This window comes from Bombina bombina, chromosome 8, assembly GCF_027579735.1.
Source record: "Bombina bombina isolate aBomBom1 chromosome 8, aBomBom1.pri, whole genome shotgun sequence".
NCBI classification, from domain to species: Eukaryota; Metazoa; Chordata; class Amphibia; order Anura; family Bombinatoridae; genus Bombina; species Bombina bombina.
Window position 1 is genome coordinate 37,312,342 of NC_069506.1, and position 20,012 is coordinate 37,332,353.

At 37.5% G+C, this 20,012-nt stretch overlaps 1 protein-coding gene across 1 annotated transcript in view; it reads left to right on the plus strand.

Annotated features, from left to right (window-relative positions):
* VWA5B1 (von Willebrand factor A domain containing 5B1) overlaps positions 1-20,012 on the plus strand; it is a 264,188-nt gene that overhangs the window by 147,689 nt on the left and 96,487 nt on the right. The window contains exons 9-12 of the mRNA XM_053689852.1: positions 348-550; positions 1,285-1,399; positions 2,548-2,733; positions 13,644-13,821. Of these exons, the coding sequence (XP_053545827.1) occupies positions 348-550; positions 1,285-1,399; positions 2,548-2,733; positions 13,644-13,821 (682 nt within the window). The remainder of the gene's footprint in view (positions 1-347; positions 551-1,284; positions 1,400-2,547; positions 2,734-13,643; positions 13,822-20,012) is intronic.

A 20,012-nucleotide genomic window follows, 5' to 3' on the forward strand; every position in this document is an offset into this window, starting at 1 on the left:
AGATTACATGATAAATAACTGACTGCATTGTATGAGATTATAGAGAACTGATTTAAAGGTGCAGTGTCTTGTAAAACAAATGAGTGCAGCATAAGGTTAGAGATCACTGACAATGGATCTGGACAAGGCTTCCCAAGAGACCAGCGTTAATAAGATGTGAAATACAAACAGGGAATTCATCCGTTTCACATAAGCAATGTTTTAGAAAGATACAGGGCATTGGTTTTATGTGTGCTGTATGTAGGCTTAAACTAGTGAAACAGCCCTGGAATGTCTAAAATCAATGTTAACATTTTTAGTTCTTCCAGTTAATACAAAAACCTAACTTAAAATGTCTTCTGTTTTAGGAAAGTTTGGCAATCGCCTGTGAAAGCATCAAGAAACTTCGGGCAGACATGGGTGGAACAAACATCTTATCTCCTTTAAATTGGATCATTAGGCAGCCTGTATGTCGGGGTTATCCGCGGCTGCTGTTCCTACTTACTGATGGCGCTGTTAGCAACACTGGCAAAGTGATAGAGCTCATTCGGCACCACTCATCCTTCACAAGGTAAAGTAGGACATTTGTGTACTTGTATACAGTTTATATCTCATCCATCCATCCTTATAGTGCATAAACATGACTAGTTCCAATAGACCCTTCTGTAACAAAATGGAGACTTAATTGGCAATATTATGTTTAAATAGTTGGAAGTACAACTAAATGTTATATATATAGATAGATAGATAGATAGATAGATAGATAGATAGATAGATAGATAGATAGACTAGAATACACCTTTAAAGGGACACTCAAGTCAAAATAAACTTGTATGATTCAGATAAAGCAGCCGTTTTAAGACACTTTCCAATTTACTTACATTATCAAATTTTGCATAGTCTTTTTATATTCACACTTTCTGGGGAACAAGATCCTACTGAGCATGTGCTCACAGGGTATACGTATACTAGTCTGTGATTGGCTGATGTCTGTCACATGATACAGGGGGCTGGGAGACTGGGAGAAAAAAATAAATTTGTCAGACAAAAATCTAGTGTTAATTTGAAAGTAGGTGTTATTGCCTTGTGTTTTTCTAATGCACTTTATATTATTATGAAATTCTACTGCATTGATGGTCCTTTAAGTAAAAATATAAAATAGGCAAAGTCTTAATATTGCAGCCAGTACCCATTAACAATGTGACATAGGTGATAATTCTCTTCTCTTTATGCAGATCTGGTACCGAGATATGAAGGTTCTAAGCTGTTGCATGCAGCCCTTATTTAACATCTTCCATCTTGCAGGTGTTACAGCTTTGGGATTGGCCAGAATGCATGCCGGCGGCTTGTACAAGGAGTGGCTTGTGTATCCAAAGGGAGTGCTGAGTTCTTAATAGAGGGAGAGAGACTTCAGACTAAGGTATGCGAAGGATGAGGACTTTAGCAATAACATGTGGATAAAGATGGTCAGTTTATAAAGTTCCAGTGAGATGTTTGTTTTCTGTATACTCACCAGTAGAAATAAATTGAACAGTTCTTTAGAAACCACAGTGAATTGGTCACTCCCCTGATTATGAGAATCCTGTAATCAGTGGAATGCTACAGAGGTTTTAGGGTGGCTTAAGAATACCTCAAATTACCTTGTAGTACCTCCAACTCTTGAGGGTGTCAACAGCACTTATTTTCTCCTGACAATCCCTTTTCTCCTTGCCAGCTCGGTTACTCAGCTTTTTTATTGACTGCTGTTGCGCAGCTTAGTTCATGACTTTTAACCGTGTGAACAAAACAACAACTTTATTCCTGAGCACAATAGGATTTGTGGCAATATTTAGTAAAAAACATGACCTCCACCAAGAACACCCTTGACCACTTTCATTTTATTGGGACATAAACCTGTTGGTACAACTACAGTGCTCATCATGCTTTTGTTTAACTCCTTTGTTTGCAGTTCTCTTTAAATCTATTTATTTTAAGCCTTCACTGCTACTTGTTGGTGCTGCTCCACATCTTCATACTGGGCCATCTTAAAGCGTAGGTATTCTTACACTCTGTGAGAGACGTTTTGGGCATTCCAAGATCTGAGATGCTTGCTGACACCTTTTTGACAGCTGTATTGTGCATTTAGGTTAGTGTATATGATACAGATAGGGAGATTTACATTTTTCAAGTGGTTGCATAGTTCTATATTATTAATGTGGCCTTTTAAACTGCATATACAAATGGAAAAAAATGTAAACCTTGAGCTCTGTATTGTGGTTGATAACCTGAAGTGTACTATTAATTTGTGAAAAAGCTGCAAATTCACTGATCTGGGAATGTTGCCCCTTCTGTCACAGGGAGCAAGAATAGGGGCCTGGTGATAGTGGTACCAGGGCTCAAGTGTTGAGGGGGGCTCATATCAGCCAGTCTATACATAGACATTTTGAAATTGTATACAATCCTATTGCAGGGCAGCCTTTTATTAGTGCAGGTTGTAGATCTATCTATCTGTTTGGCTGTCTGACTTTTTGTCTGTCTATTATCAAAACATTAGAAGAGGAGTTAGAAAAAACTCTCCATCCTTTGCAGATGTTGCAGTCTCTAAAGAAGTCAATGGCACCTGTCCTGACCGACGTTACTGTGGAGTGGGTCTTCCCTGAAAGCTCTGAAGTTCTCATCTCACCCGTCAGCTCCAGCTTTCTATTTCCAGGAGACCGTCTGGTGGGATATGGTGTAGTGTGTAACACATCTCGATACCTCTCCAACCCTCGCACTGTAAGTCCAAACATTTAACTCCTTCCTCTGCTGTGTTATCAGTAAGTATTTTTACTGGTGGCCACATTTTTCTTTTTGTGTTTGTCAAAATATGTGTTTTTTGATATCTAGAGTATAAGAGTTTTACCATATATCAGTGTGTGGACCTGTGTAAAGTCCAGAACAAATTTTGTAACATGGTTGTGCAAATCAGTTACAGAAAACTATGTAGCAAATCACATTTTTTTTTAAATTATGTCATACTAGTCATGGTACAATAGAAATAGAATTTTGTGAACTAATGGTGAGCACTTTATATTTTAGCATGCTGTGAGATAGATAACAAGTGGCGCGCTAACGTTAGAGCAGTCATGATATTGCAATATTGCGACTTGCATTAACGTGTGCACGTATTACAAGTTGAAAGTAAACGCGGACTGTCGAGAGCAATGTAAGATTGCGCTTGTCGGGTTAGTATGACTGAAGTCCTTGCATAAAGGGTTTGGGCTAAAAATAAATGTGCTTCAAACACAACATAAATACATTAAAATAAAGTGTTATATATACACTTTCTATTACCATTCAGCTAGATTACCAGTTTGGCGTTAGGAGTGAAAAAGCATCGTTATGCTTCATAACGCTACTTTTTCCCAAACGCTGATATTACGAGTCTTGTAGGTATAGATGTACTGCACACCTTTTTGGCCGTCACGCAACGTCAGTACCGCACTTTTTAAAAAGTCCTTTTTCAATGGGACTTCCATAGCGCCGGTATTGCGAGTTTGCCTGGGAGGCCAAAAAGTGAGCGGTACACTATATAACCACAAGATCCGTACCGCCATCTAAAGTCAGTAGTTATGAGTTTTACGTTACAAAGCTGTAGCATAAAACTCATAACTAAAGTGTTAAAAAGTACACTAACACCCATAGACTACCTATTAACCCCTAAACCGAGGCCCTGCCGCATCGCAAACACTAAAATAAAATTATTAACCCCTAATCTGCCGCTTCTGACATCGCCGCCACTAAATAAAATTATTAACCCCTATTCCGCCGCTCCCCGACATCGTCACCACTATAATAAACCTATTAACCCCTAAACCACCGCCCTCCCGCATTGCAAACACTATTTAAAGATTATTAACCCCTAATCTGCCGTACGCCAACACCGCTACTATAATAAAACTATTAACCACTAAACTACAAGCCCCCCACAACGAAATATACTAAAATAAATTATTATCCCCTAAACCTCTGACCTCCCACATCACTAACTCTACATAAATATATTAACCCCTAACCCTAATGTAACCCTAACCCTAAGTCTAACCCTAACCCTAATGTAACCCTAAGCCTAACACCCCCTAACTTAAATATAATTTAATTAAAGCTAAATAAACCTTACAATTATTACCTAAATAATTCCTATTTAAAACTAAATACATACTTAACTGTAAAATAAAATCTAAGCTAGCTACAATATAACTAATAGTTATATTGTAGCTATCTTAGGTTTTATTTTTATTTCACAGGTAAGTTTGTATTTATTTTAACTAGGTAGACTAGTTAGTAAATAGTTATTAACTATTTAATAATTACTTAGTTAAAATAAATACAAAGTTACCTGTAAAATAAAACCTAACCTTCCTTACACTAAAAACTAACATTACAATAAAATAAAATAAATTAAATTATTAAAATACAATTTTCTAAATTACAAAAAATAAAAAACGAAATTATCAAAAATAAAAACAAATTACTCCTAATCTAATAGCCCTATCAAAATAAAAAAGCCCCCCCAAAATAAAAAACCCTAGCCTACACTAAACTGCCAATGGCCCTTAAAAGGACCTTTTGTGGGGCATTGCCCCAAAGAAATCAGCTTTTTTACCTGTAAAAAAAATACAAACACCCCCCCAACAGTAAAACCCACCACACAACCCCCCCAAATAAAAATCTATCTAAATAAACCTATGCTAACCATTGCTCTGAAAAGGGCATTTGGATGGGCATTTCCCGTAAAAGAGCATTTAGCTCTTTTACCCTGCCCGACCCTAAGCTAAAAAAAAAACCCAAGCAAAAAAACTTAAAAAAAACCTAACACTAACCCCCTACGATCCACTTACAGTTATCGAAGTCCGGACATCCATCCTCATCCAGCCGGGAAAGTCATCATCCAGGTAACAAAAAGTCTTTATCCGGGCGGGCTCTTCCATCTTCATCCAGACAGCGAAGGCCTCATCCAGGTGGCAAGAAGTCTTCATCCAGACGGCATCTTCTATCTTCATCCATCCTGTGCGGAGCGGGTCCATCTTCAAGACATCCGGCGCGGAGCATCCTCTTCTAACGTCTAACTATCATCGCTGGAAAATGATTTTCCCTTTAAGTGACGTCATCCAATGTCCCTTACATTCCTATTGGCTGAAAGATTTCTATCAGCCAATAGGAATTAAAGGGGAAAAATCCTATTGGCTGTTGGAATCAGCCAATAGGATTGAGCTTTTATCCTATTGGCTGATCCAATCAGCCAATAGGATTGAGCTCTCATTCTATTAGATGTTCCAATCAGCCAATAGAATGATAGTTTAATCCTATTGGCTGATTGCAACAGCCAATAGGATTTTTCCCCTTTAATTCCTTTTGGCTGATAGAAATCTTTCAACCAATAGGAATGTAAGGGACGCCATCTTGGATAATGTCACTTAAAGGGAAACTTCATTTTCTAGCGACGATCGTAAGAAGAGGATGCTCCGCGCCGGATGTCTTGAAAATGGACCAGCTGCGCGCCGGATGGATGAAGACTTCTTGCTGTCTGGATGAGGACTTCCCCGGCTGGATGAAGATGGAAGAGGCTGCCTGGATGAAGACTTCTTGCCACCTGGATGAAGATTTCTTGCCACCTGGATGATGACTTCGCCGACTGGATGAGGATGGATGTCCGGACTTCGATAACTGTAAGTGGATCGTAGGCGGTTAGTATTAGGTTTTTTTTTAAGGTTTTTTTTTAGCTTAGGGTTTGGGCAATGTAAAAGATCTAAATGCCCTTTTAAGGGCAATGCCCATCCAAATGCCCTTTTCAGGGCATAGGTTAGCTTAGGTTTATTTAGGTTTTTATTGGGGGGGGGGTTGGTTGGGTGGGTGGTGGGTTTTACTGTATTTTAATAATTTAATTTATTTTATTTTATTGTAATGTTAGTTTTTAGTTTAAGGCAGGCTAGGTTTTATTTTACAGGTTACTTTGTATTTATTTTAACTAGGTAGTTAGTAAATAGTTAATAACTATTTACTAACTAGTCTACCAAGTTAAAATAAATTCAAACTTACCTGTGAAATAAAAATAAAACCTAAGATAGCTAAAATATAACTATTAGTTATATTGTAGCTAGCTTAGGTTTTATTCTACAGGTAAGTATGTATTTAGTTTTAAATAGGAATTATTTAGGTAATAATTGTAAGGTTTATTTAGCTTTATTTTAATTATATTTAAATTACAGGGTGTTAGGGTTAGGGTTACGTTAGGGTTAGGGTTACATTAGGGTTATGGTTAGGGTTAGGTTTAGGGGTTAATATATTTATTTAGTGTTAGTGATGTTGGAGGCCAGATGTTTAGGGGTTAATAACTTTAGTATAGTGGTGGCGACATTGGGGGCGGCAGATTAGGGTTTAATAACTGTAATGTAGGTGGCGGCGATATTGAGAGTGGCAGATTAGGGATTAATAACATTATGTAGGTGGCGGCGATATCGGGGCGGCAGATTAGGGGTTAATAACTGTAATGTAGGTGGCGGCGATATTGGGGCGGCAGATTAGGGGTTAATAACTAATGTAGGTGGCGGCGATATCAGGGGCAGCAGATTAGGGGTGTTTAGACGTGGTTTTTATGTTAGGGTGTTTCTCTTTCCCCATAGACATCAATGGGGCTGCGTTACGGAGCTTTTGTTTCCGCAATCGCAGGTGTTAGGCTTCTTTTTTGCCGACTTTCCCCATTGATGTCTATGGGGAAATCGTGCACGAGCACATCAAAGCAGCGCTTGTATTTCGGTGCAGTATGGAGTCAACGCCATCATATCGCCCGCACAAGCCTGCTTTTTTACAAATTTGTAATAGCAGCGCTATAGGGAGGTGAAATAACGCCGCTTTTGTGGTGGTCTTTAATTGCCCTATAGCGCTGAAAACTCGTAATCTTGCTGATTATTAATACAACTTTTTATAAGAGTTAAAAGGTATATGGTATTTGACAAGGTATTTGAATGAAAAGGCTTTATTGTATATATGTATCTTTATGTATATATGGGTATAGATGTGTATTTATATATGTATATACATAAACACATATATACATATGTAACACACACACATATATATATGCCTTAAAATACATTAAAATATGAATAATCATTTGTAATCAATTTTAATATTTTATAATGCCTTTTTATGTATATTTAATGAAAATAGTTTACATTCCAATGTTCTTCACATAGGATAAGATGTTCCTTGTATTTTTAAATATATATATAACTAATAATGGGGTTGATGGCACTCATTGTTTGGGCTATTTGGTGTAAATCACTGAAAGTGATTGTGCAAGCAGTCACAAAATATTATAATAATATACCATAAAAAGGAAGGGCTAATGCAGATTTATAACAAAAGCCAAAGTGTGACACAGGCTGCACCAAAAACGTATACTTTATTTACAGCTTTATAAACTCAGTGGAATCTCTCCTAATACAGAGTGCGGCTGTGTAGCTAATACATAGACAGAGGATACACATGTCAAAATAAAGATATATCTAACATAGATATTGACGGCAGATAAGAGCCATAGGCCCAGCAAGTCTGCCCCACCTTACCTAACAGTATAAACTTATCTAGTTCGTAGGATAGCCCTATGCTTGTCCCATGCATTTTTAAAGTCCCCCACAGTGTTTGTTGCTACTACCTCTTGAGGAAGTTTATTCCATAAATCAATCACTCTTTCTGTAAAGAAGTGCTTCCTCAAATTACTCCTGAATCTACTACCCTTTAGCTTGAGCTCATGACCCCTTGTTCTTGAATTTTCCATTTTATGTAAAATACCCACAGCCTCAGTTTTACTAAACCCTTTAATGTACTTGAAAGTTGCTAAACAGACGTCTGTTAAATTATTTAACACCAAATAGTAAACTTTAACTACAAAAAAGGCGTCTAAAAGTGAACGGGGACAAGCTTGAAAAATATACAAAAAAACCACACTATGCAAATCGCAAATGATGTTATAAACTGGAGCACATAAGTGCCTAGGCACGCTCCTTGTATTGTCCTAAAAATAGACAGCTGTGTAATGAAAGTTAGTAGGTGTGGGGAGCACTTAGTGCAACTGCACGCTCTAATTCAGCATGGAAAGAATAATCAAACAGTTCCTGTTTTTCACAGATAAAGCTAAGACTTACTAAAATCTTCAGTCTCAGGGCAAATCAATCAATCGGTAGCCTCTTTGCTTAGTTTAGGACAAAACCGGGACCTCCCTTTATCCTCCAGATTTGGTTTTTATCACTTGTACTGTGTCTTTGTTATTGCAAGTGTAATCCTCTGCTGCAGTGATTTTACCTTCTCCTGCCTCTGCTCTTGAGTATTGAAACATCTCACTTGATGCACAGACACCGCATGGAGGGCTTGGTTCACCTTTTCCAAACAGCTCACAGGTAACGATTACATATATGTATATATGTATATATGTATCCAAACAAGAAATGCACTCGCAGGAAAATTTGGGTTTCAGAAAACCAAAATTTGTTTAATGTTTCGGGGACATTTGCATCCCCTTCATATATATATATATAGAACATTTTCTTCTTTGTGAAGAACATTGGAATGTAAAATTTGCATAACTGCCTTCGGGTTGAGGGCACTTGGTCTAATGCAGTGCCTGGTTACATCGCAAGCAATAAGCGTTTTATTTTGTGTGTTTTTTTTTAAATATTGGCGCCATTGAAATCTATGGGGAGAAGTTATTGCAGTCACGTTGTCCGAAATCCTGAAGTTAGCGAGCATCTGGTTTTGATCACACGCATACCATCTACTTTCAACTTGAAATATGCATGCTAACCTATGCACGTTAAAAGTTTACTTCTGGAGGTGTTTGCGTGCTAAAAAACTCGCCGCTTGTAATCTAGCTGTAAATATTTATTAGCATTTATTAGTAAAGGGCCAAGATATTCCATAGAACTATCTATCTCCCAATCTTTTTCTCCTTCTGATATTTTTGTTCCAATTTTACACCTAAACCTTATTTACTTCTCCATTAGAGCAAGAAATAGAGAGAATATTTGGCGCAGCTGATTATAATTTTGCATTAATTCATGTGCAATTCACTCCCTATGTCCTTGTTTGCCACAGGCTGCCAATGTCAGTTGATCCGCAGCAAACAGCACACACAGAGGTTGGGTCGCTTCTGCTATTCAGAAATGCTAATCCGGACAATCATATAAATGTGTCCAGCCTCAAGGAACACACAGGGATCCTAAGCAAACACAAAGCCTAGCCCATACTCTTTCTGTAACTGTCACTTTGTATCTTCTAAAACATCATAAAAATGTTTTTATGTTACTAATGCAGAGACCTGTACCAGTACATAGTCCGAGCACTTCGTACTAAAGCCAAAACATCCATCATTTTCAAACACCATTTGCAGATCAATTACCTAATGTTATAGATTTAATCTGACAAATGGAAAATGCACAAGAAAAATGCAACAAACAAAAAATGCAATAATATAAAGCATCTCTTAAACAAGTACATTTTATTTGAAGAGACACAAAATATTTTTTTTTCTTTGTTGCATCTAAAAGATAAAATTTTAAAATGGATGTTCTTGTACAGAGTAAATAAAGTTGTGGTAGTTCTGCTTATTAACCAGTGAGGAATCAGTCCTCAAGGACCAGCCGTACACACTTGCACTTCCTGTTAGATAACTTAAAGGGACAGTCTCCACCAGAATTGTTATTGTTTAAAAAGATAGATAATCCCTTTATTACCCATTTCCTAGTTTTGCACAACCAACACTTTTATATTAATATAATTTTTACCTCTCTGATTACCTTGTATCTAAGCCTCTACAGACCGCCCCCTTATCTCAGTGTTATTTACAGACTTACATTTTAGCCAATTAGTGCTGTGTTGTGCTGACTCTTAAGTAACTCCATTGGCGTGAGCACAGTGTTATCTATATGGCTCACATGAACTAGCAGTCTCCTGTTATGAAAAGCAAATAAAAAACATGTAATAAGAGGCTGTCTGTAGTGGCTTAGAAATAGGCAGACATTTAGAAGTTTAAATATCTCAATGTTGGTTGTACAAAGCTGGGGAATGGGTAGTAAAGGCATTGTCTATCTTTTTAAACAATAACAATTTTAGTGTTGACTGTCCCTTTAAACTTTTTTTAATGCAAAAAATACCCCCCAAAAAAACATGTTATTATTTAAGGAGCAGGAAAGCGCTAATGGAAGCTAGCTAAAGACATCTGTGACCCAATAACAAGAGGTTTATATGTACAGCCAGTAATTTATAGCTAGCACCCAGCTCCTGAAAATACCTAGGTATTCTTTCAACAAAGAATACCAAGAGAACGAATTAAATTAGATAATAGAATTTTGGAATGTTGTTTAAAATTGTATGGTCTATCTGAATTATGAAAAAAATAGGGTTTAATTTCCCTTTAAGTATTTTTTATTACAGCCTCAGAATGGTTACTGTTACTTTACTGTCGAGTTGATACAGAGGGGTCAATTTACTAATGTGCGAGCGGACAAAATACAATGTAGCGATCATGTCTGCTGCACATCGATAAATGCCAACAGCATACGCTCTCAGCATTTATCATTGCACTATCAGTTCTTGTGAACTGCTGGTGCAATGCCGCCCCCTGCAGATTTGAGGCCAATCAGCTGCTAGCAGGAGGTGTCAATCAACCTGATCATATCCGATCAGGTTGATTTCTATTCGCCGCCTCAGAGCAGGCGGACAGGTTCTGGAGCAGCGGTCTTCTGTTTCCGGCGAGCCTGAAGGCTGGCCGGAAACACGGGGCATCAAGCTCCGTACGGAGCTTGATAAATTGACCCCAGAGAAGTGAGTTTCATGTGAGGTCAACAAATTTTTATTTTTTTACTTTCTTCCTTTTTCAAATCAGGAGAATTTTCCCTCAAAACTGCAATATGATTCTATGCTTATTTTTTTTTTTTTTTTTAAATAACTTTTATGTTTTCCTTTGTTTTTTCTCTGTGTAATTTTTTTCTTTGAAAAAAAATAAAATAAAAAAATAATAAAAAAAAGGCTCTCAGAAATCCAATGTTCTTTGTATAGATTAAAGATTAGGCATTGCCATAGAAACCGAATGAGAAGTAACAAGACTGATATAGCAAAATCTTTAACATCTCAGAGGGAATATCTTTTAAGTAACAAAAAGAGTTAAATTGCAAAAAACAAACAAACTGTGATATCTAAAACGGACTTCAATTGTTTTTTCCCCTTAATTGCTGCAGTGCATTTGTCAGCATCCTTCTGTTTCAAGTCTAAAGTTTCCAAAAATATCCTTAATATATAATACATGGCCAAAGAACAAACATTTAAACTTACTGTTAGACATAGGAGTTTATTAAAAAGTCTTCAATAAATACAGTAGAACTGCATAACTGACAGATACATAAAAAAAAACGATAGCACTACCTTTTGAATTTTAGTGAATTAGTATTTTTTTCTGGCAAATTTCAAAGTTAATTCCATTTCCCTCCCCCTGTATCACGTGACAGACATTTGCCAGTCACAAAATGCAGATAAGTTTACACTGTGAATCTTGCACATGCTCAGTAGAAGCTGGTGCCTCAAATTGTACATATATAAAGATTGTGTTTATTTTAATAATGGAAACAAATTGGAAAGATTTTTAAAATCACAGGCTCTATCTGTATCATGAAAGCTTAATTTTACTAGAGCATTTTCATACAACACTATTGCTAGTTAAAGTCATCTCTAGATTGGCCATACACTACAGATCCTAAGGTGAACATGGTGGGAGATTAGTGACTACTCACATATGCTCTCTCTTATTGGCTTACAGCTGTGGTGCACAACTGGTCCTGAGATGACTATCACTATGTGTATAACCTCTATGTCTTTATAATAAAAAGTTAATGTACTAAAGCAGTTTATTATTATAGATTTATGCCGCTTAAAAGGGACATAGAAGCACCAGAATATGCCTCCTAAGTAGGGATGGGCAAATGTGTTTATATCCAAATTCGAATGTTAGAACGAATGTTATTGTAGAAATTCGATTTACATAATAGAATGTTGATAAGAACGAATATTCTTAAAAATTCGATTTTCGAATGTTATTTACAGTTTTCGAATGTCACATTCGAATTCGAATGTCACATTCGAATTCGAATATTACATTTATAAAACACAATTGTAGACTAGAAACACTATTTCGAATGTCACATTCGAATCGAATATCACATTCGAATTGAATGTCACATTCGAATTTGAATATTACATTTATAAAACAGAGTATTAGACTAGAAATACTATTTCGAATTCGAATGTCACATTCGAATCGAATATCACATTTGAATCGAATATCACATTTAAAACACAGTATTAGACTAGAAATACTATTTCAAATTCGAATGTGACATTTGAATTCGAATGTAGCATTCAAATTTGAATATTACATTCATTAAACACAGTTGTAGACTAGAAATACTATTTCAAAATTGAATGAATACATAGCTAAACATTCTATTATTCAAACGAATATTTTCAAATTTTATTGAAAAATTCGAAAATGAAAATTCACAAATAGAATGTTATATAAACATTCGAACGAACGAATGTATCAAAATTCGTTTTAAATTTTGAATTTTTAGAAACATTCGCCCATCCCTACTCCTAAGTAATCTCAAATACTTGTCTCAGTCACCACAATTAAACACCATTCCCCAACGCAATGCTCTTTATTATTCTTTACCTGTTTATTAATAGACGGTTGATTATGTTCTTATGATTAATTTATCGTACCCCTTGAATGTTGCGTTTAAAGGGACATGAAACCCACATTTTTTCTTTCATGATTCAGATAGAGCATACCATTTTAAACAACTTTCCAATTTACTTTTACGATATAATTTGCTTCATTCTCTTGCTATGCTTTGTTGAAAAGCATATCTAGATAGGCTGAAGAGCTTGGAGCTAGCTGCTGATTGGTTTGCTGAACTTGTATACCCATTTTCATTGGCTTGCAAATGTTTTCAGCTAGCTCATAGGAGTGCATTACTGCTTCTTCAATAAAAGATACCAAGATAACAAAGCAAAACAGAAGTAAATGAAAAAGTTGTTTAAAAATGTATAATCTATCCGAATCATGAAAGAAAAATGTTGGATTTCATATCCCTTAAATAGTAATAGCTCCAGCTTAATTAAACTGTTTTATCTACTTATATAGAGGCCCATTTATCAAGCCCCCAATGGAGCTTGAAGGGCCGTGTTTTCAGACTCGCCAGAAACAGCAGTTATGAAGCAGCAGTCTAAAGACCGCTGCTCTATAACCCTATCCGTCTGCTCTGATGAGGCAGACAGAGATCGGGTTGATCGGGTTGATTAACACCTCCCTGCTGGCGGCCGATTGGCTGCGAGTCTGCCCGGGGCAGCGTTGCACCAGAAGCTCACAAGAGCTGCTGGTGCAATGCTGAATACGGAGAGCGTATTGCTCTCCGCATTTAGCGATGTCTATTTGACCTCGACAGACATTTGATAAATAGGCCTCATAATCTCAATTAGACATTTAGTACATCTCTGTTCTGATAAGGATTAATTTTAGACATTTGCTTTGTCTTAGACTGTTTCCTACCAGTAATGTTTTGCTTCTAAGTCTAGCTGTTCCCCTCTTCTTGTAGGACAAGAGGCGGCGGTACAGTATGATGCGTTCACAGGAATCTGGGAGCTCCGTATTCTTTCAGTCACAAGAAGACTCATCAGGAAGTGGAGGTTCCAAGGGCCAGCTGGACACAAGTCTACCTTCTGATCAGAGCTCAGAAATCGTAAATGTGCCAGAAGAACTACCCAGAGAACCTGGTTAGTACTCAGTACAGCAGTGGCGGTTCTAGACAAATTTTACTAGGGGGGCCAAGGTGGGGCCAGTGTTTAATCAGAGGGGCACATTAAAAAAACAAAACAAATTATATTGTGCTGCCTGGGTCCGAGAACAAAATTACCCCCCTCCCCCCAAACACACTTCTACCTGTTTAACTCCAACCATAACACTACATCAAATTATTATGAATGCAAAATAGAACATGGATATATAAACATGCCTAATAACACAGACCTCCAAACACATACTAACATAGAAACCTATGTGTGATATTCCCAAGGCATGCAGTGAGCTGACAATCCCAGGGTTTACTGTAAACAGGCACTGTGAAATCACACTGTAAGTGGCACACTCAAGGATTTGACACTCAGACAGGCTGGTTTGATTAAACAAGTAACCAACTGTCTAGCTACTATGCCAACATGGCATTAGAAAGAAACAAACACTTGGTGAAATGTTTTTTATTAACTATTTTTGAGGTGATTGGAAAACAAATGTTAATTTGTTTAAAAAATGTAAGACTTGGCTAATTTGTGATTTTATAGCAACACATCAAAAATGTCAAGGTGTTTACTGTCCATTTAGTTGTATGGAGATTAGAATAAGGGACACAAAAACTACTGATAAGAGTAGACAGCAGGGGCAGAACTACCATTGGTGCAGCAGGTGTAGTGGCACGAGGGCCCAAGTGCTGATAGGCAGCCAGTCTATACATAGGTGTGTGCTGAACCATTACAATCATAAGGCAGGGGAGTATTTTATTAGTGCAGGTTGCAGGTCTATCTATCAATCCTCCAAATAATTCTAAAGAGCAGCATGTATATTATTAATTATGCTTATTAATGTTAACTTTGGGGGGCCCCAACATTTTTTTGCAGCAGGGACCTCTGTTGAATATGTCCTCTATTCGTAGGCAGATCAACAGATACAATAGAAATCTTAGTCATTTGGCATACACATACACACACACAGGCATACACCAACTATACACATACATACACACACACAAACTATACACATACACACACAGGCATACACCAACTATACACATACATACATACACACACACAAACTATACACATACACACACAGGCATACACCAACTATACACATACACACACACAAACTATACACATACACACACAGGCATACACCAACTATACACATACACATACACAAACTATACACATACACACACAGGCATACACCAACTATACACATACACACACACAAACTATACACATACACACACAGGCATACACCAACTATACATACAGAAACTATACATACACACACACAGGCATACACAAACTATACATACACACACAGGCATACACCAACTATACATACACACACATACACACACAGGCATACACCAACTATACATACACACATACACACACAGGCATACGCCAACATACATACACACACACAAACTATACACATACACACACAGGCATACACCAACTATACACATACACACACACACAAACTATACACATACACTCACAGGCATACACCAACTATACATACATACACAGGCATACACCAACATACATACACACACACAAACTATACACATACACACACAGGCATACACCAACTATACACATACACACACACAAACTATACACATACACACACAGGCATACACCAACTATACATACACACACAGGCATACACCAACTATACACATACACACACACAAACTATACACATATACCAACTATACATACACACACATACACACACAGGCAAACACCAACATACATACACACACACAAACTATACACATACACACACAGGCATACACCAACTATACATACACACACACAAACTATACACATACACACACAGGCATACACCAACTATACATACACAAACTATACACATACACACACAGGCATACACCAACATACACACACACACACAGGCATACACCAACTATACATACACACACACAAACTATACACATACACACACACACAGGCATACACCAACTATACATACACACACAGGCATACACCAACTATACATACACACAAACTATACACATACACACACACACAAACTATACACATACACACACACACACAAACTATACACATACACACACACACACAAACTATACACATACACACACACACACAAACTATACACATACACACACACAAACTATACACATACACACACAGGCATACAACAACTATACATACACAAACTATACATACACACACACACAGGCATACACAAACTATACATACACACAGGCATACACAAACTATACAAATACACAGGCATACACAAACTATACAAATACACAGGCATACACAAACTATACATACACACACAATCATACACAGAAACTATACAGACACATAGATAAACTCAGACACACACTTTACTAAATAATATTACATTACAATTTAGTAATCATACAGTATATATCAACAGCATGATAAAACACAGTTTGACATATCATCTTGCATTAAAGTTTGTCAGCTTCCTAATCCTTTCCCCCTTCTGTCTTCTCCCCAAAAACTAATTGCACAGACTCTCAATAACAAGTGACAGGAATAACAGAGTTTAATTCTTACAGTGTGTTGTTGGAACTGACAAGAAGGTTCAGGAATTGACAAATTATTTTACCTTCCACCGAGTATAAGAGAACGAGTAGAAGAGAACTCAACAGGAACATGCCGCATGGGTTGACCTCTCTGTAAATTAATCACTGTCACACCAGCAAGTCATCAAGCCACTCCCTCACAGTGACGTTTCCTTCACAGTTTTAGTGAATGTAGGGCTGGGCAGAAATTGAACATTACAATAACTAAGTAGACTGTAGCCCACAGATGAATTGAAATTGAAAACGTTAAATTTGGGACTGACAGTGGGAGTACTTACTACTTAACCTAAACCAACCGATACAGAAACACTTATGGTCTGGAACTGACCTGTCATCATGTGTTTTTTTACAAATCCAGCTCAGCTAGCTAGCTAATTATTAGATCGATCGATGTCAGTCTGCCCTCTCAGCTCTCCTGCCTGGCTGTCTGTTCTCTACTCTAAGTTACGATCTAACTATGTTTTTGTCAAAAACATAGATAGATCGTAACTTAGAGTAGAGAACAGACAGGCAGGACCAGGAGAGCTGAGAGGGCAGACTGACATCGATTTTTGTTTTACTGCAATCCTGCTGCCAGAGTCCAGACGTGCACTGCTTGCAGTTGCAATGCTACCTATATAATACAGTTACTATTGACATTAAAGACTAAGGCAGCCGCAGCACTTTACTCCTACCCTACCTGAGTTAAGACTAACGACTAAGGCACTAAGGCAGCACTTTACTCCTAGATATCCTACCCTACCTGAGTTAGGCTCCTCCTCGACCTCGAGTCCCCGCCACCGCACAGAGGCTCAGCAGAACGCACCGGCACCGTTAGATGATCACTGATCCGTCCTGTCCACACACACTTCTTCTAAGTTCTCTACTTTCTCACCTAACCACGCAGCAAGGGAGATCAGTTCATCACATGCGTCAGCGTGAAGCCATGTGCCCTAACACAGACACTAGCTGGTCACGTGACTGCGCCTGTCAACAGTCAAACTCAAAATATATATTTTTTTTAAATCACATATTTGGGCAGCTGCGGCTCCTGGGCCTGTATACTGACTCACTGTTATTAACAGTATTATGTATAAAATAAAAATAATATTATTTCAGACTGTCACCATTTCAGGGGGGGCCACAGGGGGGGGCCGGGGACACCTGAAAGTGATGAAACACCTGAAAGTGATGCAGCATAGCTGTAAAAATCTGACTAGAAAATATCACCTGAACATCTCTATGTAAAAAAGAAAGATATTTTACCTCAAAACTTCCTCAGTAGCCACATCCCATTGTAAAGGACTTCTAATCAGCAAATCAATATGTCTGTACCGGGACTGGCAAAGGAGCAAGCTTCGCGAACACTCATATTATTTCCCTATTCAGTTTAAGGAAGTTTACCATGAAATCTCATGAGAGTTAAGTGAAATCTCATGAGATCACAGTAAAAGAGTTCATGACCTCAGCACTGTTGATGCTGATTGGCTGCTGTTCATTTCTTCTTTTTTTTTTTTTTTACCTGCAGCTGAGCAGCAGCTGAAGTATAACTTTTTACACAGCACTTATTTGTGAGGTAAAATAGCTCCCTTTTTTGCATAGAGATGCTCAGGTGATATTTTCCTGTCAGCTTTTTAAAGTTCTACTGCATCAGTTTCAAGTGATTTAGCAAGCATATGAGTATGATGTCCCTTTTAAGGGAGACTAAACACTAAATACATTTTATAATCATAGTATTGAGATTATTTTCTGAGTTCTAGACATGGGGGCGACATGTTGAAAACTAGGTTATTTTACTGCATTCCAGTGCCGACGTGTTAACAGGTGTGAATTAATTCTTCTTCAGATGGCGACACCCATAATGATAGGGTGGTGCATGAATGTATTTAGTGTTTAATATTACTTTAACAATTACATGGAAGAAACTGAGACACTGCTGCTATTGCCATTGGTTGATCAACATTTACTTTGAATCTTTAGATGAGAGTTGGTTCAGCAAATATATTTTTCCTGATTTGTATTACAATGACTGCTAAATGGTGGTTCTATCATTTAGGTGTTGAGAAATTTGCAGTCTCCGAACAGCACTAACAACAATTTTAGCTCATATTTGCCACATATATTTCTCACAACACGAATAAGCCATGGATGCTTGGATATATCAGACACCCCCATTAGGAAACCAGGGATCATTGATTTGCAATAAAGTTATAAAATAAAACCCTTTGGAGAGCATAGGAGTTGGAAGGCAACATGCATTTAACCACCCCTCAAAATTTGCTGTCACCCAAATCTTTATGGTCTAGGCACAAAAAGAACATGTCCCTAACTATATATTAGTAAACATTTTATGTGCTATATTTTTTTATATTGTCTTCTAAATCACCATAATCTCTTGCTTATTACTGGATGTATAAACCATATACATACAGTATATAGCTTATTAGTATTACTTAATCCAAATAATACCAAGTAAAAGGTTAATCGTTAATTTTTTTGGATATACATAGGCCCGAGAGATCATGTGATGATTAGGGCAGAGGTAGGACACATGTAATTATTATATATCCTAGGAACTTGTGCTGTTTTTCAGACAAAGGTTCAGTTTGCAAGTGGTACTTGTGGAAGTTATCAGAGGTGGCTGTTCTTTGAAAAAGGTATATTAAGACTCTGAGACAGACAGTATAAATTGAAGAGCTGTGGAAGTAGGGTTCCATTTCCCGACCCAGAAGGTTAAAAGATCTAGAAACGTAAAACTGACCATCTCAACAAGTTGAAAAGAGATGGCTTTAGGTATGACTATGGGCTCCATTTAAAGGGATAGTCAAGTCCAAAATAAACTTTCATAATTCAAATAGGGCATGTCATTTTAAACAACTTTCTAATTTACTTCTATCACCAATTATGCTTTGTTCTTTTTGTATTCTTAGTTGAAGGCTAAACCTAGGAGGCTCATATGCTAATTTCTTAGACCTTAAAAGCCGCCTCTAATCTGAATGCAATTTGACAGTTTTTCAACACTAGACTAGAGGGAGTTAGTTCATGTGTGTCATATAGATAATATTGAGCTCACACACGTGAAGTTACCTAGGAGTCAGCACTGATTGGCTAAAATCCAAGTTTGTGAAAAGAACTAAGGGGACAGTTTGCAGAGGCTTAGATACAAGGTAATTACAGAGGTAATACCTATATGCGTATTATTATAACTGTGTTGGTTATGCAAAACTGGGGAATGGGTAATAAAGGGATTATCTATCTTTTTATACAACACAAATTCTGGTGTTGACTGTCCCTTTAAGAAGTTAGTTTTAACAAGCGAGCCTGCAGCCAAGAGTTAATAAGCAGCGGTCATCAGACTGCTGCTTCTTAAACTATGCTACAACTTTAAAAGGGAGATTGACAGCCCTTGCTCTCACGTGACTGGCCGTTTATGAGCAGGGGACCGCATTGTACACAAGGCAATATGTGCAGTGATAAATGCGGGCAGCATATTCCTGCCCAAAACCCTTGATGACGGTTGGATAGGAGTGGTCTGCCTGTGTCCGTCCGGGGATTAGTAAATCTAGC